Below are 26,204 nucleotides of genomic sequence, written 5' to 3' on the forward strand. Positions count from 1 at the left end.
GAGGACAGGAGGAGAGAGTTGGGGTTGTTCAGCCTGGAGAAGAGAAGGCTCCGGGGAGACCTTAGAGCCCCTTCCAATACCTAAAGTGGGCCTACAGGAGAGATGGGGAGGGACTCTTTATCAGGGAGTGTGGCGATAGAACGAGGGGTAACGGTTTTAAACTGAAAGAGAGGAAATTTAGGTGAGATATTAGGAAGAAATTCTTTCCTGTGAGGGTGGTGAGACTCTGGCCCAGGTTGCCCAAAGAAGCTGTGGCTGCCCCATCCCTGGAGGGGTTCAAGGCCAGGTTGGACGGGGCTTGGAGCAACCTGGTCTGGTGGGAGGTGTCCCTGCCCAGGGCAGGGGGGTGGCACTGGATGATCTTTAAGGTCCCTTCTAACGCGAGCCATTCTATGATTCCATAAATCCCACTAAAAGGGCATCTGAGAAGCCTTTCTCAACATTACTGCTGCACATAACCCATTCACTACTGCAACACCATGTCTGCAAGCGAAGGGAAGAGTATCTGCATGGTAGCAAGTGCTGTGGTTGGTGTTCACAAGCCAGCAGGTTTTCAGTATCCAACAACTTCGTGAATTTCATTAGCAAATTAAATCCTATTGCATTAAATAATTAAGTGGATTAACTGGTTGTTGTTCAGTTGTTGCCCCAGTTGTTCAGTCACCTCCACGTGAATGTGTTCTAATAAAGTCCTGCATCTGTTATGTCTCTGGGATGTGCAGCTGATTCTTAGTTAGTGCACTCTTGCTATAATTGCTTTTTAATACAGTGGATTAGAAGATTATCTTTAAATTAAACTGTATTTATAACAACAAAAAGAGTCATATGAATTATATGATAATCAGTAGATTCTAAGAGGTAAATGATTTTCTAATTCTAGTTATCACAATTACTTGATGTCTTTAGGACCTCAGATTTAATCAGTAATTTGCCCATGATTTATTGTGGTGCTAAACCAAAATTATAAGGAATAAAATATTCCACCAGTAGGGAGAGAGAAACAGATAATATCAAACTATTTCTAGTCGTTATCATCTGTCTGATGGAATTCTCATCCTTGTTATGCCAGACATATTAGCTCAGGAACACTGCAGTAAATACAGAAACTAGAATTTTCCTTAGGCTGGATCCCTTTTTGAAACTTCTGTTTCTTTGCTAAATGATTACTATCTGCAAAGCACCAAAGTCCTTATTTTGTTTGTTGTCTACAGGCAGGCCAGTGGTACATCTTTCAGGGAAAGCATCGCTTGTGCAATGGAATCAGGGCAGTTCTTCTGCAGTTCTTTCTTAGTGCACCAGGGGTATTAACCTGAAAGGTAATTCAGGGTTGGATGCCAAATCAAAATAACTTTCAGCGGAAGGTGAGACTTTGGTCATTATGAAAATCTAAGTTGAACCCTGATACTTAGGATGGAGCGAAAGTGAAAGACGTGACATGGTTGCTGCCTGTGTTCTTGACGTTGGGGTAAAACAAGAATAAACAAGTTGATGCAATATAAGAGGCATTTCCCCCTCTCTCCTGCCTTCTTGATTTTGTGCTGATACATTTCTACCTGTTAAGCCATCTGCAGCATCTGCCCCTGTTCAGACTTCGGAATTTGCAGTAAGTCCCATGGAAGGCTGTTTTCTCAACAGCCATTACCAAAAGCATGAAGAACATTAAAGAACAGGTGCCTTTGCTGAAGCAGAAGGAACTCTGCTGAACAGCTTTCTGATTGAGGAAATTTGACATGAGTGTCTTCAATTGATCTTATTCAAGTCTTACGTGTTTTTGAAGAAAGCGTCGATAAGTTATTTGAATTGTGGAACTTCTCGATTTAAAGACTTCTGGGTGAATCAGGCAAATGAGATATTTGAAAGCTAAACGGGTGGAAAGGAGGGAGTTGAAAAAAACCTAAATGAATGAGATATCTTTGAAGCAAGAAGTTTGAATTGGTGTAGTTGAGGAGTGGAGGCCTTTGAGAGTGGTATGGTGGGAATAGTTAGCAATGATGATCTCAGTAGCTGGTGGTTTGCTGTGGGGAAGGCAGAATGCGAGAGCAGTACATCTTAGGGAGGACACTGTGAGAAAGAGCTGAAGGTGGTTCACGGGAGATGTCATGGAAGAAGGGATGAAATTGTATATAGCTGGGATGTTTTGATGGAAGGGATTGAAGCCAGCATTCAGGCTCTTGACCTGTTTATTGCTCATAAAGAATAAGGGAGTCTGGAAAAGGGTCCCTTACAAGCTGTCCGGGTCATGATAAGATTGAAGAAGACCAGGGGCCTGGGTTGGATGAAGTTTTCATGGTGAGTTTTCCCAAAGAATACTTCATCTGAGCTCTGCTTTAAACACACTCCTTGATTTTACAAGCAGAAATGAGAACAAAGAAAAAACCCCTTTAAAATCAAGCTTATTGGGCCAGATTTCTGTGTTAGCAGTACTGGCATCTGCTGCTGCATTTATATCTGAAGTTAAAATCTTGGCCCTTAGCCTGTGAGCAGCAGTTTATGACCATTCTGGATACAGTTCAGAGCTATGCTAAGTGGTTCCATTCGAAAGACATTTTTCAATTACAGAAAAACAATTTTGGGAAAAGGTTCTGTTCAAAAGTACTTGTTGAAATTCCATTTATGCAACCTGGCATGGTTGCTTTGGTTATGGTGCTAAAGCTCTTGTGAAACTATACTAACTCCCTGGCAAATGTGTTAGTACTGCATAAGGAAAACAGGAGCTGAATCTGAATCAAGCCTTTGGAGATATATATATGGGATTCAGAGAGAGTTTGGATATGAAACTGGAGGCTGTTTTTTCTCTTCAGTAATTGCTACAATATAAACCTCAGTCCTGAGCATCTCAAGCTTTTGAGAAAATCTAGAACCAGATTTGAACCCTGTCTTAAAACAAATATAATTTAATGAAGCTCCATGAATTTGCAGCTTTAACTCTATGGCAGATCTGAAGGCTCACTTACAGTGGGAAGAAAGAATAGATAGAATAAAAGTATCGTCTAATGGAAATGTCAAATTAATTTAATCATTGAGGTTATTAAAAGTTAATAACAAATGTTAACTGCATTATGAAAACATCCATTCACCTGGAGAATCCTGATGAAAGAGATCTGCCCCCCTGGAAATGGAATCACGGGACTACAATGGAGTATTTAAAACAAAAGCTCTCCCAATGTGGAGGAACACAACCTGACCCACAGTTTCCTTGTACAGAAAATAAGTCCCTGGAACTCTGCCCTAAGATCATACTTTCTTGTTTACCAGAGGAGAATGTTTAGAGGCCTCGTGTATAAACAAATTAAGAAGACAAAAGCTGGTGGTTCTTTGGTTGGATGATAACTCTGTCCCACTGGAGAGCCTAAGCTTTTCTTGGACCAGTACCTGGCTCTGTGTGCTGTCCCTAAACACACGGCACTGCAAGAATAAGACTTGTGCTTTGACAATGAAAATCGGGCATCATCATAGCTCAGGTTCCACACAGGACTATGTCAGTACAATATTAATAAGCAACTTCCTAATTAAGAATAATACCGAAGGCATTTAAAATTTGCATGGAGCAATGGAATTTATAAGTGATTTTCTGTATGATCATTTTTTGTCCTATCAGAATACTCATTTAGGTGATTTAGTAATCTGTGAGGTTACAGCAGCCCAGTTGCATTAACACGTTAGAAATCTAAATGAAAAACATTTTTTAAGAAATCATCAAAAGAACATGTAACTCACAAAGAAAAATGCAAACCAATGGTTCAAGTGGGAAATGTGTCAGGAAAAGAGCGGGTTTTGTATAGGGGCTGCAAGACGGGAAAGGATGTGTTTTAGCCAGATGAATGGAATGATGGGTGGGTCACTGGAAACCACCGCTTACAATGGGACCAGTTTAAGCATAGGTGAGAAGATGAAGAATAGGGAGTGTGGAGCAGAGAACTGGACTGATGCAGAAGGTGAAGGAGGCCATGGAAGAACCAAGAAAGATACACTGAGAACAACACCTGCAAGTAGATATACAGCTTTAGTACAAGAAGAAGGAAAGTTACCAGTGGAGAGGGAAAGGAGCTATTAGAGCACAGCGTACACTTTCAAAGGGAGAAAGTGAGGTACTCACCAGGGGCTTTTTTGGGTAATCTGGAAGGAGACAGGAAGGTTGCAGAAAATTGCATAATTAGATATGAAAGATATACATTGGGACTTGCATTCTGTTATTCTAAGATCTTACAAGCTAGAATTACCTCCTATCACTGTGAGTTTGCCAGAATAGAAAAGTAGAAAAAGCAGTGAGAAAAGCTAATACAATGGTGGAGAAGACTGCAATCTTCCCTCTCTCGGAGACCATGACAGCCTAAATATTACCTGAAGCCATCCAGCAAAAGAAAGGTGGATGCTTCTATTTGTCAGGGTTGCTTTGGAAACCTAGATTTAAATGAAAATAATTTAAACTACCCATGCTTATGCAGTCCTAGGAAAGGGTTGGATTGGATTTTCAAAGCCCTACCTCCATCATTTTCTAGTGTAACCGGCTCTGTGAGCACAGGAAAGAGCAACATCTCTAAGTAATCGGTAGTATTGCAAATGGCAAGTTCAAGGAAAAGCAACGCAGTTCAAGGCGCATTTTACATCTTAACCTGATATACGAGAGACTACTTGGGTCTAGTAGGACATTTTTGTTTTGGAAACTGTTACACGTCATGGACTGAGGCTTGAAAGAGCAGTCAGTTTGTAGGGTCTGAGACAAACTCATTCAGACTTGACCTATGCTGGCTTCTCGGGCAAGGGATGCATAATCCATGAAGAATTAAAAACATTTTTTGGCTCTGAATAAAAGCAGTGATGTACCAGTCAGTCCAGGACAACGAGTGAAAAACAATTCATATATTTCAGACGCTCAAAGCATAGGAGATGCCACGAAACAGTCAAAAGTGTTAACCCCACTTAAAACCTTGGCAGGGAGCACTGTAAGGAGCTGCATTTGAAGTACCATAAATCTGCAAAATGCCTAATGAATCCTACTATGAGCTTTTTTTGTTTTTTAACTATCACTTAGCTGTAGCATTACGAGATATTTTGTGTATACCTGAAACTATAAGACCTATATTAACTCAGGATTCCTTTTCAACACTCTCTAGCTACGTCCCATTACCTCATCATAGATTTTTATTGGATGCTATCCAGTGATTCAGTATTAGTGTCATAAATGCCGTTATGACATATGACATTTGTTATACTCGACAGCAGCATTCATTACTGTAAGCAATAGCAGCCAGACTGCATTTCCTTACAGTCGTTAGCCATGACTTGACGAGAGGTGAGAGGAATTTGGCAGCTGGTGGGAGCGGAGCGGCCCAAGGAAGTGACACCGTGTGTTATCTCCCATGGTTCAGACCATGCCTTGTGTGTACCACGTAGCCAGGAGATCTGCTCTTCACTTACAGTGGTGAACGCTTTTGTCATTATTTATGACTTTTTAAATAATGCCAGGAGGCTCCACTGGGCAAGCTCTAAGAGCTCCTGCCCCAGTCGGTCTAAGGAGATAAGCTGAACAAAGTAGTGCTGAGGCACGGGGAAATTAAGTGACACGCATTGTCAGGGAGCAAGGCGGTCATTGGAACTGATCTCCACGCTTGTCCTGCCTCTGCCTCAGCCACAAGTCTGTTGATTCTCCACTTGTGCTCTTGCGGGCTGTTCATGGATTCGTGCATATAAAAGTTATTAGGTTGCTGCTGCAAATGTTCTTTGGTAATTAAAGCACTAAAGACCTTTTTGGTTTTTTCCTTCTTCTCTGTGAATAGAAACCCTTGGAGCACCAACACAGGTGCTTAAAGCTACATAAACATCCACCTATGGTTTCTGGCCGCTTCCCTGACTCATACCACCTGAAGGTATGTGCTTTGCTTATTGCGCTCTTAGTTCTTGCAATTGGGGTCTCCTAAATCCGTGGGTCGTGTGCCTGCTGTGGAGCCATGCTTACTCATTACTCGTACTCTGCGTGAGTAATTTGACCGCTAGCAATAGCAGAGACTGCTACACCACCGGGCGACGCCCTGATCGGGGCGCTATAAAATCCTTTTTACCAGCTTTTGATTTTTTATTTTTGTATACAAAGTGGAACGCTAAAACAGCAGAGATTCAAAAAGGCCTATCCCAGGATAATTACTAGCTCAGCTGCACTGGGGGACAACAGGGGAGCAGGAGCAGGAGCAGGAGCAGGAATACAGATATCCTCCTGCTTGTGAAGTAAGTGCCATGAACAGTTAAAGGCCATTAACTGTTCCGGTCTGATTTACTCTTGTTATTCTTCTCTTGGTTTCATTTCAATATCGAATCAAAGGAGTTTTGCATTATGGAAAACTTACTGCCCAGCGAGCTCATCTGCTACATTAGCATACCTACAGAAAAAACGGCCTGAGTGCAGAAGGTTTATTTTAAGCAGTCGGGTTTCACCTACGCCTGTCACTGAATAACTGTTACACCTACTACAGCTCCCTTCTCAAAAAAAAAAAAACAGTCATAGAAGAAAGTTTAAGAAAAAAACTATATAAGGCTTCATTTTACAAATATAACTCCATGGGTAAGCGAGCCAGCTAACCTCTATGATAGATTTATGCCAGCAGCACTTTCTAGCATGAGACTCCAAGGGCATAAAAGTCAGGATTTCATCGTAGTATAAGGCTAATGATTAAAGTGTGTGTGATGGTAGTCACAGTAACAGCACTGAACAGGGAAGCACCCGCCTCTCTCTTAGGTGTTCTGACAGCCTGATATTAAAGACCTGCAAGTGTCAGAAGATGTAGGAAATCAACTGGCCTCTTTGACAGGTTTTACAGCATAGTGTTGGTGCTGTCAAGGCAGTGAATATGACAACCCTGAGAAATGACAGTAATAGGAATGTTTAGGTAAGGGAACAAGCCTAACAGAGATGCCGCTGTTGACAATAACATGCTTATGTTAAAAGTAGACTCTTTGTTTGAGCTTTTACTTGGAGAAGATTTTATTAAGCCCGTTTTTCTACTTCTGGGGTTTTTTTGTTTGTTTTGTTTTGTTTTCAGAGTCTTCCTGTGTGTCTGTTTTAACTACGATGGTAAAATACTATTTAGTTGTAACGTGGAAGAAAGATACAAGTCATTCTGTAATACCCTGTTTCACTTAAATGATCATGATAGTGTAGGTAATGTCTGAAGGATGCATTGATTAGTATTAAAAATCACCATTTTTTTATTCTGATAAGTTTATAAACAGACAAAAGAAACCAACTTAAGAGTTGGGAGAGCTGAAGTTTGAGAGTATTAAGGATGGCATTGAACCCGTCTATCTGGCTACCTAAAAAATGAGGTAATTTGTTCAAGCTACTCATGGGGCTACCTTTGGAGTGAATGGAGAGTGGGGGCCTGCAGAGCACGTTTTATTCCACTTATCTCTCTCCAGTCATCACAGAAAATGCCCAGACTGGGCACAGGGAAGTCAGGAGGGTAACCTCAGGCTAAGCTGGAGGCATGCACAGCGCAAACCAGGCTGGGCTTTCCCAGCCGCCTTCATCAGTGCTTTAACCAGCTCCGCGTCAGCCTTCCTCTCCAGGGAGCACTGTGTAGGGAAGGATTTTGCTTGACAAAAAAAGAGAATCCCCATACATTAGATCATGCTCTAAGCTTGAAATAATAATGATAACAACAAACTAGCTTTAAGGACAAAACAGAAGTGTCTCCTGATCTTATTTGCTTAGAAAAGACTGATGAGTGCAAGGAGCATTAGGAATCAACAGTGTTTACCCAGAGCTTCTGCTCTGCTCTGGGCTCATAAGGACACCAGACTTCTCATTAAGGAGCATGTTCAGATATAAAACGTTCAGGCAGAACGTTGTGAGGTAAAGCAAGATAAACATTATTTTTCCTCAAAAGTGCTTTTTCTCTGAAGCAGTAGTTTTCATGGCTCCTGCTTGAACTCTAGTAGAAGTAAACTGAAGGTTGGCTTCCAGGTCTGCAGCACCATGGGCAAACCCTTGTGTCTGAGTCCACCTTCATCTCGGGCTTTGATCACCCGCAGTGGTTATTAGCTGTGGTGGAAGAGCCAGCTCTTGGGGTCAAGAGGTTTGTATAAGGAAGGAAGTGCTAATTACAGTCCGTTTCAATAAGCTTAGAAATATAGCAGAGACAAGTCCATTATCTCAGAGTGATTAGGGTTACAAGATGTTGACAGTGCACTCGATCTGCTTTGTTACCAAAGGCTAATTAAATTATGGTTTGTTGCCGCAGCAGGAGAGTTGCACCAAATGATTAAGACTTGGGTGGTGAGGCCCTGGCCCAGGTTGCCCAGAGAAGCTGTGGCTGCCCCATCCCAAGGCCAGGTTGGACGGGGCTTGGAGCAACCTGGGCTGGTGAGAGGTGTCCCTGCCCAGGGCAAGGGGGTGGCACTGGATGATCTTGAAGGTCCCTTCCAACCCGAACTGTTCTGCGATTCTGTAATAGAGGTCGTTGCCTGTGTAAGTCTGACTTTCAATGGTATTTAAGTGCCATTGCCATAAGGAGATGTGTGCAGGTGCCTTGTTGCATTTTCAGAAGCTGTGGTATACACAAGTCTGCCAGCAGTGCAAATTAGGGAATTCCTTTTGAAAATTTCTTTGTGGTGCCTGTTTGTAAGTTTTGAGCGGGATTTAATCGCACCCTGCCCCAGCTCTCTGAAAATGAGCGACGTGGAGTCCCTCTGCAGTCAGTGCGCAGAGACCATCACCTGCGATAGCCTTCTGAAAGAGGCAGGATGAGCTCCTTCGAAAAGGAAGTTTTTCTGACCGGCAGCTGCAGAAGGAGCCCAGATGAACTAACCGCTCGCCTGGGGATGGCAAGGTTCGGTGAGATGAATCCCACTCTGTGTCAAAAAACGATTACGCATCTGGTCATTCCTTTGGAGTTAATGGAAAGGATGATGCATATGCTGTCCAAGGGAAAAATAAATCATTGTTCACATCCTGGTCTCATCTTCTCTAACACAAGCATATCCATCTTATCGTTTGAGAAAGGAAGGAGGATCAAAGAGGCTTTAACTGAATGACTGCAGGCATCTGAAAATAGAGAGTGGGGAAAAGAGAAAGAATAGAATATTAATAAAAAGGTTATCTTCTATTCTCTGAATGCTTTTAAAACGGTGTTTCCATTAGTCAGAGCTATGTTCCCGCATACCTGGAATTTTTCTTGTCTTTATACATTGCTCAACTTCACTGAATTCTTAAAAATGAGACATACTGGTACCTAAAATAGATACAGCTGCAGTCAAGTAGGAAGTTCAGAGGAAAGCATTTGGGAATGCACCCAAATCTATATTCAGGGACCTCACTTGTAGCAGAAACTAAAACAAATTTCAACTTGTGGTGATGGAAGTTTTGCTGTGACTTAATTTTTCTAAGTTAACCCATCAGTAAGTTTTATTTTCCTTAATGAAAATTTTTATTTAACGTAAGTGTGACTTTTTTTCATCTCAGACTTGAAACACCAAGACATCGGCTAATGTATTATGGAGATAATATTACATGCAGTACAGTACTGGATATAGTGCTTCCAATATATAAGTTTAACAGAAGAGAAAAGCTTGTTCTTCAGAATAAGATTTTAGTGTGAACCTTAACTATGCTCTGGAGCATTTGCCACCACATAAAAAGCCCTTCAGAAAGTTTCTTTGTAAGCAGAGCTTCAGCTTGGCAACTTCTGCTGATAATTTTATGGTGATTTATTCCTTTCTGAAGCTCATCACATGATACTGATCTTTCCTCTTTTCTTCCATTGCTTTCCCCTCAAACAGCATTTTAAAATTTGACATTTTTGTCACGTTGTTGCCCTGGGCAGCACAAGCACAAGCAACAACATGACCCATGTCACCTTCTCTGAAGTTTCTCAGCCACCAAGTGTTGAGGAGGTTCTTGCGAGGCTCCAGGCAGCTCCCCATTGATGCAGCGTTGCTGAACACGTTCCCCTTTAGTGGCAATATAAAACCCAAACACTGTCTTTTGGGATTTGAGATTTCGGAAGAGCTCAGTGGGATCAAGGTCCCACACTCAGTAACAGTCCAAAGGGTTTTGCCCAAATGCCATCTGCCTTGTTCCTCTCTTTTTTTTCCCCTCAAGTAGATTCACTTGGAAGTATAGACCACATACAGATATTCTAGATAACACCAAAAGCTAGACAAATGTGTTCCTATTATCTGCACAAAAATATTCTTCTTTGGTAGAAATTTTCATGAAAAAACCCTTCAGTCCTGGACAGAAGATGGAGATTGCTGTCCCTTTAGTCTCAATATATTATTTTTAATATATTGTGCATATATTCAAGTGTGCCTCATTAACACATCCAGAAATGTTCTGACATCTTGAAGACTCTGCTCCAAAAGTTTCTCCTTTAAATACTTTCTGGTTTGTTTTGAAAGTCTTTCGAAAATCCCAAATACTACCAAAAGGCCAACTAAAATCTAATATACACAAGCTCAAGTCCAGCTGAAAGGTAGCTTTACACTAATGGTCTGGGTCTAGAAATCCTTATAAAAAGGCTTTAAGTTCTTTTATATAAAGGATTTTCTTCAGATAAATGCTTTCTTTGCTCTGAGTAACCTTCTGGTGATGTTTTGATTGAAAAAGGATTTGTTGAGTTCTGGGATCTGTTTAAGCTCTGGAAATAACGCCCTTTCACCTAGGTCCCATTTTCCACACAGTAAGAAGTTAAGAGAAATCCTCTTTTTGCATTGGCCAAACACGACTCCATACCTTTACTCTTTTGAGGGAAACGTGTAAGGCCATATCCTGTCGCACGCTCACTTTTCATCCAGGACACATCTCCATATGCAGATTTTTAAAGATAATAACTGCATTTCTATTAACACTCTGCCTGGGTAATTTGAGTCTTTCTGTGTTCTGGGAGAATCACCTTCCATCTTTGTAAATGTCTATCGAACAATTTGTCTAAGAAACTTCTCTGCACTTACGTTTCTGTTATTACCTTCTTCTAATACTTAAGTCTAGGAAACATGCATTATATGCCCCTACTCAGCTATAAAGCCGCCTTTCTCTTTAAAAGGTCTAACTGTTAGTCTACTGCTAAAAGCCAAATAAAAGTGAATTTGTTCATTATAAGACCTTGTGCTGTAACTCATTATTGCAATAATGAATCTCTTTGTGATGCCCTGATCCTGCCATCATTTAAGCACATGATTACACTGAATTGAATGACTTCACATGCATAAGGTGAGTCACGAGTTTAAGTGCATACTGAGATGAGTTAATTTTCCCTAATATACTTTGCCAAATCTCCGTCTATTTAAATACTTCTCAGAAAAAAAAAAATTCATTACATTAGAGAATGACAAAAGGATTTTATTTTGGTACCAATATATTAAAAACCTATATCAGCAGATTGTTGGACCTCTCCTTCCCAGCTTGCCTTTTGGTGTCCGTTACTGAGAATATTTAGTAAATCGTTGCAAGTGAATTACAACCTGCTCAAGATTATTCTTCTGTGCCCTCTCCTATGAAAGATCTAAACAAACACAGTGGGAAGGCAAAGGGAGGAGGGGGTTGCCATTATTTCCAAGACAAGTATATTTAGGACATTTTATTCACATGTGAGAATGGAGAACTTAGAACAACATCAAAAAAGTGCACTCCTAAGCAAAACATAGTGTACATTTGGAAGATTAGAAATAATTGCTGTATTTGTTGAAAGCTGTTGACAGAACAAAAAAAAAAGTACAACATCTATCATATGGTGAAATCAGTTGCTTGGTAAATAACATTCTGCTTGGTGTGACAGTAATGAAGAATTTTATCTACAGCCACTGCAATCATAGTTTGCAGCATCTGTTAAGCATTTTATTTACTCTTATTTAGACGAGCAGACTAACGTTTGCATGAAGAACCTTAGATTGTAGTGTTTGGCACCCTTTCCATCTGCCTTTCTATCCCCCTCAGAAAGTGTTCCTCAAAATTACAGTTTTGTCTTATTTCATACCACGTAAAAAGTGTGGGTAAAGCAACTCCGTGCTTTCCTCCCATTCCACAGGTAGGGATCCCAGCCCATCCGGGTCGCGTTTCTCTGCAGCACAGGTCAGCAGGTGATGCCAGCTCAGAAGCTGGAGGTCACGTAGCCACTGTCACGCCCTACTGGGTTCAGGCTGAGAAGCAAGTGGTGTTTGCAGGCGGGGGACAGGGGGGCAGGGGGGACACAAAACCAGCTGTCCTGCTCCAGATGTGCTCTATATACCTGAAATAGCTTTGTACGGGTGGCGGTATCTGGTACCTCTACATGGTGCAGTGCCCAGGCGAGACCAAGTCAGCTCCTGCTGCCAGGATGCCCATAAAACATTTAACTATGGGAAGGCAGCATGATCAGGGATAATTAAGTTCATAATTATCTGTAGCCTTGTCCTCCCTGATGTGTTTGCTGCATTCTTTCTTGTGGTTGGTTGTTTTCTTTAATTATACTTAGACTGCAGATTATTCACGGCAGGGCCTGGGTATTTTTGCCTTTTACACCTAACCTGAGAGGTGCCCCGTGCCGAGGAGACTCTCTCGGTTGAGTGATCGTCATTGATGATGCAAATGGTTGTGGCTCCAATAACGACAAAAGATCTTAATTCAGCAGGAATGTAATCCATTAGGGCTGTGTGATTTAGAATATTATCATGAAGAGAGATTCCTTTGAAAAAGGTAATAGGAAAGAAAATACGTTTGGTACAATGTGCTATGTAGAGAATTAGTCGCCTTTGGTAAGTAAAGTTTGAAAAAAACCTCTTAAAATATATTCTATTGACTAACAATCAGGTGCCACAATGAAGCTAAATTACATTTTGCCTATTCTTGAATAGAGTTTAAGAGTTCTGAGTATCATTGGTTGAACCATTAATGTAAGTCCTTAAAATATAAGTAGTTTCTTGATACTTTCCACTTTGGGACATCTTTCTTTAAAAAAAACACACAACAAAACCAGATGCTGCTCTGTGTGCACTGGAGAAATCAATGGATGGGATCAATATTCCCTCCACAGGTAATAAATGCTGAGAAGCATTTCTGTCTATCTAAATTGATCCTAGAGAATTCTTTAAATTGGTTCTGATGTGTATAAAAATCATTTCCCTATTGATCAAAGCGTTTCTTTCTTTCTTTCTTTGATATGTTATTTCATCTCTGCCATCGGTAATGGTCTCAGGCTTCTCTATGCAGTTATGATAAACAGAATTTCTTAAATCCATGCAAGGTTATAATTTTAATGGAACAAGAAATAAATGGGTTTGTGCCTTTGAAGATGAATGCTTTGCTTACAGTTAGGCAGTGCAAGTATTTTTAAATTGGGAAAGTTACCACATCTGAATTATTTACAAGAAAGTCTAAAATAACTGCCGTACTTTTATTAGAAGCGATTGTCCAAATGCAGCACCTGGACTCGTCTGTTTGCTCGGGGAGTAAGAGCTGCTGGAACAGAGAGGAGGGGTTTCCATCTTTCATTGTCCTTGTCCTACTCTGCCTCTGAGCAGAAGAGTGAACGTTGGCTGCTGGGTCTACACAAAAAAATTATTCTGAGATAGCAAGCTGCTAGTTATCAGTATGAACGTCCCAGCCTAATGTGCTACAGTAAGCTGTGGGGTTTGTGACTTTTGTTGCCATACTATTTTATTAACATTTAAGCAGCTAGACTACTCCAGAAACATCAAGTGCTTGTCTGCTAGAACGGGAATTTTCAGAGTATTCGATAATTGAATGTTGCGTAATTTGTAAATGAATTTGCCTGCAGAAAAGTGTAATGCTTCGCTGTGTCTGTAAGCGGCTGGGATTGTCGGTGGGGGTTTGTTGGGACGCAGCAGTGTGTGTCTGCACCGAGAGCGGGACGTGCCGGGACGCAGCGGGCAGGTAAGGTCTGTGGGAGCCTTGGCTCCGCAGAGGGCTCTCTCCAGCTGTTTGAGAAATCAGCTGCTCGACAGCCTTCACAGTTGCAGCTTGGTTTAAGATGAAATCTTAAGGCTTTGGCCAACATCATTTATTGATTGCCAGAGCCTAATACCAGTAAACTGATCTGCTTTTTAGGCTTTTCCAGTCCCAAGATATCACTGTTTCCAGCTGTTTGAATGCATAAACCAATATAGCAGTACTTAAGGTGGTCCTGGCAAGGTTTCATTCAAAATTCATTTTACAAAGACGACCATAATCACGGCTGTGATTTCTGTTAGGCTCTTAGGCGATATAAATTGTCAAACTCTCTTTTGAAAAGTACAGTTTTTGTTCCCTCTACCCCAAGTAATTGAGTTCCATCAACCCAGCAAATTAATATTGCCTACTTTTGTCTTCTGAAGAAATGCGGTAACAAATGAGATTGCTTCAGCACACCAGCACTATTTTAAATTTATCCACCAGTTGAAATAGGAGATGGATTTCATATTGTATTCACACCAGTGGCTTTGGTTTTGTTAGTATGAGGTATGCAAAGTTCCTTGCGGATGAGAAAAAACATGTTGCTTAATTATATGTAGCAAAACTGAGCTTCACCGAATGCGCCAACTTTGATTTTAAGCTCACGTGTTTAGGTCAGTGTGGAGACTCCAGGAAAATGACAACTTTTTTTTTTTGCCAGATTCTTGATTTTGACACTTTATGGTTATGGCCTTTCTTAGGTCCGCGACTTTACGTACATGAGGACAATTTACAGGGCCAGATTTCCATGCAAGATAATTAATTTTAATTACCCCATTCTCCAAAGTGGGGTACATGCCTTAAAATTAATGGCATCTTTTGAGGTACTAATTGATTTTAGTTCTGGTCTCAAAACAATGTAGGGATAAGGTTTTGGTATCAGGAGTGGTTTTTCTAGAAGGGCACGAGTGATTTTTATTGTTTTATTAAGTACAAATGTATTTCCAGCCCAAACAACAGCGCTGCATTTGTGATTAATCAATGCCTAAAGCCAAGCGCATTGCCAGTCTGGAACGGGCAGCCTGGCGAGGCAGCGCGCGTGAGGTCAGGAACAGAGATTGTTCTCTGTAGGACGCTGGAGGGACTGGAAACCCTCAGCGGCAGCTTACTCAAACGCTGGGGGAAAACGGGAGCTGGAGTGCAGCGGTCGCTCCGAGGAAATTCAGATTCGCCCAAGAGGAAAGGTGACTGTTCAGAAACACCGTGTCCCGAGCCGTGCTGCTTCTGACAGCTTCTCCCGCTGCCTCGCAGCCCCCAGGTCAGCGGGGATTCCGACTGAGCATTTTGATGGAAACTCCCTGTTTCGCCCAAACCACCTGGGTCGTAGTTTGGGGTCTGACTCTGCTCTGGATTTCTCTGTGGGTCCCCGGGGAGGGAAACAGCAGCGATATCAATGGGCTGACAGAAGCCTGAGGTTTGCGTATGGAGAAAGCATGGCCAGCCAAGTGCATTTATGACCAGCCCAGTACATTTTAGTGCATAAATAGCTTTTTCTGGGGTAAGTTGTCATCCCTCGTAACGATTCCTTGCACAGAAGTTGTTTATACCTTTCATTGCCTTTGCTGCCTTTCTCTTTCTACCTTTTCTCACTCGCTGCATCCTTTTTGAAGGAAGGGACCAGATGGTCAGAGCTTATGTTATTCTAAGGACATAAGAGGGGTACATCAGAAAAATTATTACCTATGTTCTAGCAATGGGCAACAGCAAATCAGCTGTAATTAGTACAAAGGCTGCTACTTTAGGGTCTCTTTGTCGTGGCGATGTGCTTTGTCATGACTCCTTTCTGCCAGTTTGAGGAAGAAGGATGTTCTAAGCAGGAACTGTTAATTTCAATGCAAATCAGCACAACTGCTGAGTTCAGTGAGTTTGCGTAGACCAGCCCCACCTGACAATTTAGTCAAAGGTATGAAAAAAAAAAAATCATCTCCCGGCTTTTATCTTCCTCTGAGTGTTTTATCAAAGTGCCTTTGTTAGTGCACAAGTAAGTATCCTTCATGAAAACAGAGCTTTGCATGACAATTATGTAATAGTTTTTGTTTGCTTTCCTAATTGGAGAACATTTTGAAAGAGCAATAAAACACAATTTGTTCCCTCTTTCCAAAATGAAGCATCTCCTTTTGGAAGGAAGGAGGGAGTAAATTTACATTGTAATGAGCAAACTGTTATGAGTGCGTAGATCAGTGTTGACATAAAGGGTGACGGAAATGAGATGTTCTCATTTTGTGCCTTCCCCTCCCCTTTTGTTCCCTCTCACACACGTTTGCCTGCGCATCCTGCTGCTGCCGAGCAAGGAAGTGGCTCTACTCATAGTCAGCCATAGTAACACATCATAACTCAGCTAATAAGAACTCCTGTGACATTAATCATTCCTTGTCAGGGCTGCCTCGGACACCTAAACCCTTTCCCCAGCGAGTGCTAGCAATGATGTCAGGTGCGGTTTACTACGGCACCTCCTAGTTAGCTGGGGTTTATTGTCCCTCTCCATTTTCCTATTGGTTTTGTCATTTCCCGATACTGTCGGAATACTGGCGTGGACCGCTCATGTTTCGATTCAGGGGTATGACATACCCAGCAAAGAGTTCAGAACAACACGGCGCTGGGGTCTGCTCCTGCCCTGCTGCCAAAGCGGGATGGAGGGGGGGCATTAGACATCGAAGCTGTTGTCTCAGTTATCAGTCTGTCCTGCCCTTGCTTTCTGCAAGTGAACTGCAGTTATCCAAATCTTTTCTCCTTCCCACCCCTCTCTCTTTTGTAATGAGCGGGTTCGTTACTGGTTTTGAGAAGCTGAAAGTGACATTAACCCCCTGGCCAGCTGTCGCGGTGTCAGGGCTCCAGGCAAAATGGCATTTGTTTGGCTCCCAGAGAAGTCATCCCAGCGATTGCCTGGAGAGTCTGGCTGCAAGTGAAATCCATATGCAATGCTTCTGTCAGCAAAGACTCGCTGGAAGAGAGTTTATAATAAATATTCACATCTGCTGCTTTGGACACTCTAATCCATCCTACAGATCTTTGCTGTGTCAGGCTTTGTTCTAGATGAAGAAGCTGGGTAGTTATAGAAGTTTGCAAATAGGGCATATTTATCATGGTTAGCTCTACTTTCTAGTTCCCTTTCTCGCACAAATACCCATGGCCACACGAAGCGTAACTGGTGATTAAATGTTCTCGATGCGTTTGTAAGATGTTTTAGACTGTGTGTTTCCTTTGGTAAATGGAGAAAGTGGCAGTTGTTTACTTCCCAGGATGTCAAATGAAGCCATCGGGTCTCGATGAGCAGAGTAGAGAACATCATTGCTATGAAGTATTTTGAATGGAGGGACAGTATATTCCCTGGATAAACCATACATCATATGGTTTATCCAGGGAATACGCCCAAGGCCCTATGGCTTGCACATGATTGAAATCAGGACAGATTCCTCCATACTAACTTCTGTTGGGCAATATGTTCCCATCGACTACTTGGCTAATAATCTGAGTGACTAAAAATAGCACAATCTCTCCTGTTTTTCATAATCTTCCCCAAAATGATGACCTCAGTGCCAGATTGACTTTGTCAGTGTCGATATTAATTATTCCTCTGCTGGTGATGTCTTTGCTTTCAGAGGGAAAATCCTGATACATAAAAAGAGCTGTAATCATTTGGAGGGTGTATTGAACTTGCTGCTAATAGAAAAAGGTGTTTGACCGGGATCATGACTGGCAGTACAATGATCCCGTTGTTGGGAGGACCACGTCGGCTTCAAAATGAATGTATTGATCCTCTTTTTTTTTTTTTTTCTGTACGTGAAACTCATGATTATTAAAGTTAATTTCTAAAAGAAGAGAGTCTTTATGTGGTGGCTGGATAAGTAAAAGGTGCTTCAAACATACCACTTACCCACTGTTACTGCTGCTTTTATTTAAGCAAGAAGATAATAAACTTAGAAACGCATTCTGCCTCCTTGAGAACGATGAAAACTGAGTCCATTTGGCTCGTAAATAAATATATGGCAACTGGGAACTCCTCAGAACCTTTTTTAGGTTTTCTTTTATTTTTTCTACTGTCAGACCCAATTCTGTACTAACAATTTCATTATGGTTGTTTTTTCCATAAGGATATAAGGGAGCGAGGCCCTCGGTTGAGTTCGATGCCTGACCTCCTTGAAATTCACCTGAAAAACCTGCGTCTTCATTTCTTACAAAGCTGTACAAGAAAAGTAGTGTTAAGAGCATGGTCTGATGCTGATTCCTCCAGGTGCCAGAATAGCATCTACTTCCCCGATGCTCGGTCAGTGTGTCAGAATCTGGCCCTGAATAATTGTATCCAAATATAAGTGAAATAGCTGTGCTCCTAATGAGTAGCATGCCAGGGTCTCCAGATTCACTTAATCACTCCAAAATCCAATCTCATTATTATCGATCTGTCCAACTTTCTGATAATTTATCTCAGAAAACAGGAGGACACAAGGGTGCCTTCAAAGCAACGATCTCCAAACTTCCAGCGCAGCTCTCTTTGCTTTGCTTTACCAAACCTCGATAACTTTCCTCTGAATTTCAGGGGGGGTTCCGTGGCTCTGGCGAGCAGCGATGGACGCGTTACGGTTCTGCACCTTGGAGCGTGGGCAGCTCTCCAGCCGGCGGGGCCACGGCCGCAAAGGGCACGGCGTCTTCTCCCATCCCCAGGCAGAGCAGCTGCTTCCCGGGAATGCCGAAGGTAGGGTTTGTCTCTGGAGCCCAGGACCAGCACGCTGCTTACCGTAACCTTCCTCTCAAGGCATTGTGGAAAAAAAATACGGTTTGACACCACAGCAGCGAGGGCTTAGTGAAGTGTTTTCATAGTTAATGTTTGCAGTGGGAATAATCGCCCGAATGAAGTATTATTCTGCATTTTATCCGTCTAAAAATCCCCAGTTTCTCCCTCTTTTCTGTTGACACTGTGTTTTTCCCCCAACATCCAGAATCTCTTTCTGGAGAAACAGCTTTACGATGACGCCTAATGACAGAGCAGCCGAATTGCAGGGAGATCGATTTCTCGTGTAAGGCAGCCCGAGACGCGGGAGCCGGGCGCCCCTTCCCGCCGCCCGCCCGGGGGGAGGATGCCCGCTGTCAGTCCCGCGCCGCTGGGGGGTCTCTCCCCGGCGGCGGCGGCGGCCGCGGGGCGGGGGCCGTGAGCGGGGCTGAGGGGGGGGGGGGGGCGCGGCGCTGGGGGCGCCCGGCGGCAGCGCGGACCCCGCGGAACCCCCGCGCCGCTCCGCGCCATGGCACGCCCGCGCTGAGGCCCGCCGGGCGCTCCGACGCGGAATTCGTTATTTGTATTTTTTTTTCCCCCCCTTCCCTCTTTTTTTTTTTTTCCCCCCCTCCTAAATAATTAATTATTATAATAACAGTAGGCTGAGAGCGCGGAGCGGCGCGGGCATGCCCGGCTGCCGGGCCGGGGGGTCCCCGCAGGGGCTGCCCGGCCGCGGGGCTCCTCCGCCCTCCCTCCGCCGCCTGCCTCCAGCCTAATCAGCCCCCTCTCCCCCCCCCGCCCCCGCCGTGGCAAATCTGGAATCGCAGGAGATCCGCTGGGCATAGGGAGGGGATATAGATGGGGTGGTTGGTTTGTTTTTTTTTTTTTTTTTCCCTCGTTCCCCCCCTCCCCCCCCCCCCCTCCTTCCACCGCCAAAACCTGAGGAAATCCAGCCCAAGTTGGCCGCGATGACTGTGCTGCTGGCAGCGGGGTTTCTCCGCGGCATCCCTGCCTCCGGACCGCGCCGCTGCTCGCCCTGAATCCTCGCCACCCGCTTCAAGCTTAATTCTCATGGTGTGGTCGCTGGGCTGCCGCTTTCCCCCGCTTTTGCCATGGGAGGTGGAGGAAAAGGGATTGTCCGTGAGTCAACGCTGAAAATGTGATTAAGAGGAACTGCTTTCGCTAATCTGTTTCTAACCTTTTAGTCCATGTTGGCCTGTGACCCCTTTCAGCTTTCAGATCGAGCCTGATTAGGTAAGTGTGAATTATTCACTTGGGGTGAGGGGAGGCGGATGGAAGCGTTTTACTCAGAGACTTACCTACGATCCTGGCCTCCCTGGTGATGAGAAATGACGAGAAAGTTCAGCTGTAAACTAATTCTGAGCTGGGCAGCATTTGTTTACTTGTTGAAATCTGTCCGTGCAAGACGTCTGCAGTCTCTCTGATTCCCGGCCATCGCCGCTGAGCCGAGGGCTTGTGAGTTGCCGTGGGACATCTCAGATGCTGTAGCAAAATATAGTGGTCTTATTTATGATCTGTGGAGAACTTTTTTTTTTTTTTAATAATTTTGAGAGCTTCCTCATCAAACTTCAGCAAATTCTCCTGATTGTTTCACGTTTCCTCAGACGTGATTGACTTCATTTGCTTCTGCTTGCGTGTTTTTTTTTTTTCCCCCTTAAATGCCCACCGATCTGCAATGTTGCAACCTACCTGTAGCATTTAAGTGGGCAAGATTCTCTGCTCTGTAAAGCAGCAGTATCTGCATGAATCATGGGATTTCCAAACAGCACGTTACAATAGACACTGCTGATGGTGGTAACAGGGTGCATAGTCCTTGTGATGGAAACATAGCTAGTACTTCAATTAAGAAGATATCTTTTGAATTTGATAAAGCTTGTGTAACATCCGGTGTCTCCCTCTGTTGTGGCTTTGCAAAAACTGCTTTGTCAACAGGATCCCTTAGCTGCTTGTCTAGGATTAAAGCTGTTTCTCCTCCTGCTGCTGGTTTGTTTTTTTTTTCTTCAGTTAAGGGAGAATTAATTGCTGAACATCTGCAGTCCACCAAAAATCCCGCTACATAACAAATACCTCCCAGAGGGGTGGCGGGGGAGTATGTGTTTGCCCGTGTGTGTAGGTTAGTGCATGTTTATCTGTACTGTGTGTTATCTCTGTGTGCACACTATGGGAATGGAGGAAGAGCAGGAATGACACATGCATCCAAACAGTCCATTTTTGGTTTGTGCCAGCACCTGCCCCCGTCACTCCTCAATCCATATAATGCTAATTATCTTATCTCATTTAAAAGTTTCCCGTAATACTTCCCCCAGTTCTCTTAAGAGAGCTCAGAAACCATGTTGCTGCCGGGGCTGGCCGTTGGCTGGTGTGCCGGCAGGACGGTGCGTTGGTGGCAGTGATGTGGCACCGGGGGCAGCCAGTAGCACACCCAGGACACGCAGACAGACGGAGCCTTTGCCTGGAGCTGCCTCTCCCGGGGGCGGCGCGAAGCTCCGCTCCCTCTCTGGGTCAGTCCTCGGCTCCCCCGCTCCGGCACAGCTCCGCAAAGCTCGGGCCACGCTGCATCGCTCCCAAAGTTTTAGAAAGGCTCCAGCTCCATCAGACAAATGCATTTCAGCGGCTCCACGCATTACACAGGCATTTAACATCCTGCTCCCCGCGTTTCTCTCTGGGAATTACTGAAATGCTGAATAATGGAGAAGGTGAAGAATGTTTTTGCTTCTCTTGGGATTATACATACCTGCCGCAGGCTGGGCTGTGTGGGTAGCCCAGGTGGTCCCCTCTTCCTCCTCAGAAATGCTTGTATATAAAATTCTGTGCTATTCCACCTCTCGCAGAGCGAGCATAACCCAGCACCATCTTTCGCGTTGGACACAGATCTACCTACAGAGTATGTTTATCTCATTTTTCAAGTCGGGTTTCCCACCTCAGCTTAACGAAGTGGGTTGTGCGCCGCGCGCAGCACAGAGGGGCAGTGGCCACAGCAGGAGCTTAAGGCCGTGCTTAAACCTGGGTTCAGATCCCTCTGAGCTGCCCATCACCATGCCGTTTCAGGCTGCTGTTTTAATTTCCGGTGCATCAGAAAACTCAACTGCACGAATGAGGGAAACAAAAACTGGGTGATTCTGTGAGCCACCATTTCTATAGAGATATTTTGTGGGCTTATGGTTAGAGGTTAGTGTATGCCTAGTTTATGTGTTTCATATGCTTTATTCTCTTAAACAGTAGTTGAGAAGAGGCTTAATTCAACTGAAACGGTGATAGTTATCTGTGCAGTTTGACAGCACTGATTTATTCTTGCGTGCTGGTTGAAACTATGGCCTTTAAAAGTCAATATTGCTTAGAATTTTGAATTTTTTCTCACGTGAAAATGTTTGCTTTCAGACCACAACACTGGTCTCCCTATGGAAGCAGCTGTCTCTATCTGGCATTGAGATCCCATGGAGAAGCCAAGGAGGGGGATGGCTCTTCATATCCATGAAGCCTGGATACTTCTGTTTGTAATCCCTGCGTTGGTCGCTCCGGCTGCCATCAATCATGAAGACTACCCTGCCGATGAAGGGGACCAGACCTCCAGTAATGACAATCTGATCTTTGATGACTACCGAGGGAAGGGCTGTGTGGATGACAGTGGGTTTGTGTACAAACTGGGAGAACGTTTTTTCCCGGGACATTCCAACTGTCCCTGTGTCTGTACTGAGGATGGACCTGTTTGCGATCAACCAGAATGCCCTAAAATCCACCCAAAGTGTACAAAAGTGGAACACAATGGGTGCTGTCCAGAATGCAAAGAAGTGAAAAACTTTTGTGAATATCATGGGAAAAATTACAAAATCTTGGAGGAATTTAAGGTATGAAATCCTTTCTTCAGTATTTAATATTAGTATGCTATTGGAATTGTATTTCTGCCGGGGAGTCTGAAAGGCACTCAGTATTTGCTTACTCCTATTAATTGTTGCTAAAGCTGAAGTCCTTTTTAGTTGTGATGCAGGTCTGGCACCTTCCCCCTTGTGTACACTCCCAGAGGGCCAACGGTGAGTCAAAAGCTCCTGCGTGAAATGCCAGCCCCCTGAATCTGCTACTGTGGACAACCTCCTCCTTTGCTCGTAGCATGAGTCAGGTTGGAGTGCCAATGGTGTCTGTAAAAACGGTGGTAAATCAATACTGAGTGCTTCATAAGAACCCCTTTTCCAATTTGGATAGCAAAAATTGATGACGTGGTACTGGGAGTTGTTACTCATAGCTGTATGAGAATGCAAGTCAGTAGATCGCAAGCTATATTTAATATTTTCATTTCAACTGTGATAAGGCTGTCTAGAATGGCAGAAGATTGGTTCCTAGGCAGATGACCATCTCAAGTAATGAGAAGTATGCATTTTAATTGTAATGGTTGAGTTCCTGTTAGGAATGTTGTGAAGAAATCCTGCTGGAATATATCTGAAAGACCAGATTTTCAAAAACCATTACCCTTTACACAACCTGCATCTCTCATTCTAATGACTTGGATTGCATGTTCTCAATTCTGCTAAGGAAAATAGCGTTTCACAATGAAGAACAGGTTCTGTGAAGGCAATAGGTATATGCAAGTTTCTTCTCCCAGGTCATGTGGCTTTAAGATAATTAACGACAGCCTATAACTCCTCATGGCTCTATGCCCGATCTCATTATACACTTGCCAATTTATTTTCTGACAATGAAAATAATTCTATATAGGTCTGTGTACTTTGCAAGTTCTCGATAACAGAGATCACAATTTCCTTTTTCCCAGATATTGTCATTTTCAGTGAAGGTGGTATTTAGTTCCTTTCTTCTATCATTTATGGTCCATGTTCATCTTTTTTCTGTCCATCTGTAACTGCAGTCACTCAGTATGGGCAAGACAGTTTGATTTCATAGACACGAGGCAAAACAAATATATGGGGAGCATCTCCTTGAGGGCCATCCTGATCGACCTGTTCTCTGCTTTGCTTTGCTGAGGAGTGCGAAGATGCTGATCTTGTGACCTGCTTAAATAACGGTTTCTTCTTGCCCTAGGAAGGCCTTCATCCCACAATCATACCTCAGCGGTCCCGTTTTGACAGCTGTGCTGTCAGGTGATGAAGTGTCCCACCTCGGTGTAATTCTGTCACATGGTTAGGTTCTTACAAGTTGTAAGGGCTCTTTTTGGAGAGATTTTAGGAAGGAGAAAGTTATATGGACTCTTTTTGGAGAGGTTTCAGTGGGAGAATAATGAGATGGATCTTCTCATTAAAGTATCTTTTGCATGTGAATGAAGTACAAAAGTACTAATTACTTTTCTGAAAGAAATATTGCACCCTCATAATGGATTAAGGGATAGAAAAACACAGTTTAGAGAAAGGCTATTAGAGAGAGTTAGAGCAATCTGGTTCACTGTCTGCTGTGTTCAAAAGCTGGGGGATGTTGTGTGGAAAGCGAAGTTCAGTGTCTTCTGAGAAACACAAAGTAGATGGTGGCACCTCAGTCTCGCACATGGTAACCTTCAGCCCAGGAATAATGTGAGATCCTTCAGACCTAATTTAGTTGGCAGCGGAGCCTTTGACCTGTGTTCTGCTGAGAGCTCGATACCATGTGGAGTAGGGCAGAAATGCTTTTTTTCGAAATCTGTGTGTTTGCCTAGAATAAATAGTGAAAATCTTTTTTTCCTCTTAAGTGGTGGAAGAGCTTCAGGCAACGGAAGATTACTGTGCACTTCCAGGGGTGTTTTGGTGGGTAGGAAGGAGCACCGGTGAACTGAGAGTTTATAAATGCTATAGGAAAGGCAGAACATCAAGACGGAGGAAACCGCTACTCTGAAGTGAAATCTTGACTTCATTGGCACATCCAAGCATTTTGCTGTTTGCTGCAACAGCACAAAGATTTTACCCGCTGTCTCCGCAGATGGAATTCTGAGCAGTTCATGGGTTTTACAGGCTCTGAGCTCTGCTCTTCCCTCTTCCTCTTTGAAGAGGGCATTCGTAAGGTCTGCAGACTTTCTCAAGTCCATTCCACCCACGCTGAAGAAAAGAGGAGAGGCTTTCTCCAGTCGTTTTGACTCACAAACAGGCTGCTTTCAGTGGCGACGGAGGCACTGTTTTGTGTGGGCTCGTAACCCTTTCACCCACTTGATTAACTTTTGCTAATATGTAGGTTCCAAATCATCATCCCTAGAAGTGCTCATCACTGCTTCGTTACAACTGAAATTAGCCTCCATTTAAAAATCTTCTGTAAGTGTGTGTCTGTGTGTGCATGCACACAGACATTTGTACTTGCTCTAGTGATATTACCAGGACTGACTCATCTTGTAGAAATTTCAACTGCCTGATCTTTCACAAATTAGGGTATTTTTTCTCTAGGAATTTTTTTTTCTCTAGGATACCAAACTCAGAGAGAGGTTTCCATTTGGGAGAATCTTCCTGTCTTGTTTCTAGGTTTCTGTTTAGGTTTGGGGTGAGAAAACCAAATGCAATTTGATCTTTTTTCTTCTTACCACTGACAGTAACTGTGACTATCTGAGGGTAGAGAAGTAGTTATAAAGACCCATTTCTTGAATATTTAGCTTTCTTCTACTGACCTGATCTTGTACCTCTGATTTTTTTGACTCGTAACAATCATAAGCGCAAAATATAAACATGACAACAAGCCATCTACTTAGACAGCTGTCCAAATGTTTATGCTTGTTCCCTTAAATCGTTAACAAGTACAAACAACATGCTGAACTGAAGTTCAATTGTAAATTTAAACTCATTAGTAGTTTTTCATGTATCCTTTTGTAAAACCTTGTGTGCCTGGCAGATGGTTTAGTAACCCTCTCTAGCATCTTCATAGATCTGTCCTGGGAGATCTTTGTGGGTTTGGGGCCCCAGCTGCCCATACGGAGAGTGCCTCATGCCCTTGGTTTGTTGGGACTTATGCCCAACTTCATCTGAAGCTGTGGTTCCACCTGGAAACACCCGCAGGAAAGGCCAGCTCGATCTCTTGGAGCACGAGTCTCGTGAGGAGCAGCTGAGGGAGCTGGGGGTGTTCGGGCTGGAGAAAAGGAGGCTGAGGGGAGACCTACTCGCTCTCTGCAACCCCCTGAAAGGAGGGCGTAGCCAGGGGGGGTCGATCTCTTCTCCCAAGGAACAGGCAATAGGACAAGAGGAAACGGCCTCAAGTTGCGCCAGGGGAGGGTTAGGGATATTAGGAAAAATGTTTACACTGAGAGGGTTGTCAAGCCTTGGGACAGGCTGCCCAGGGCAGTGGTTGAGGCACCATCCCTGGAGGTATTTAAAAGCCGGGCAGACACAGTGCTTAGAGATACGGTTTAGTGATGGGTTTGTCAGAGTTAGGTCGATGGTTGGACTCGATGATCTGAAAGGTCCCTTCCAACCTGGGCAATTCTGTGATTCTATGATCTCCCTAATGTGAATGAAGATCTGACTCAAATATGTTTAATAGGTTACTGCCCAGTGGTCAGGATTTTGACTCCCGTGGAGCAGTAAGCAGGAGAAAGAGGACGTCTGGTGGCTTTTACTGGGATCCCTCTATCTCTTTCCCAACCTCATTTTCCACTTCTTCCCTTGTTGG

General features: G+C 43.5%; 2 protein-coding genes across 10 annotated transcripts in view; both read left to right on the top strand.

Moving 5' to 3' along the window:
* SPAG16 (sperm associated antigen 16) overlaps positions 1 to 19,246 on the top strand; it is a 386,482-nt gene extending 367,236 nt beyond the window's left edge. The window contains 1 exon segment of the mRNA XM_063341470.1: positions 18,453 to 19,246. Within this exon segment, the coding sequence (XP_063197540.1) occupies positions 18,453 to 18,655 (203 nt within the window). The 3' untranslated portion in view covers positions 18,656 to 19,246.
* A 315-nt stretch (positions 19,247 to 19,561) lies between these two features.
* Positions 19,562 to 26,204, top strand: part of VWC2L (von Willebrand factor C domain containing 2 like) — a 53,486-nt gene continuing 46,843 nt past the window's right edge. For 3 of the 9 annotated variants that reach the window (XM_063341476.1, XM_063341478.1, XM_063341474.1), the window contains exons 1-2: positions 19,562 to 19,877; positions 22,023 to 22,489. In XM_063341476.1, coding sequence (XP_063197546.1) covers positions 22,079 to 22,489 — 411 coding nt within the window. In that variant the 5' untranslated portion in view covers positions 19,562 to 19,877; positions 22,023 to 22,078. Of the gene's footprint in view, positions 19,878 to 21,930; positions 22,490 to 26,204 lie in introns of those variants that run through there. The other 6 variants (XR_010071993.1, XR_010071992.1, XM_063341473.1 and 3 more) reach the window with 4 other exon arrangements.

This window comes from Chroicocephalus ridibundus, chromosome 7 (genome assembly GCF_963924245.1).
Source record: "Chroicocephalus ridibundus chromosome 7, bChrRid1.1, whole genome shotgun sequence".
Taxonomy (NCBI): Eukaryota; Metazoa; Chordata; class Aves; order Charadriiformes; family Laridae; genus Chroicocephalus; species Chroicocephalus ridibundus.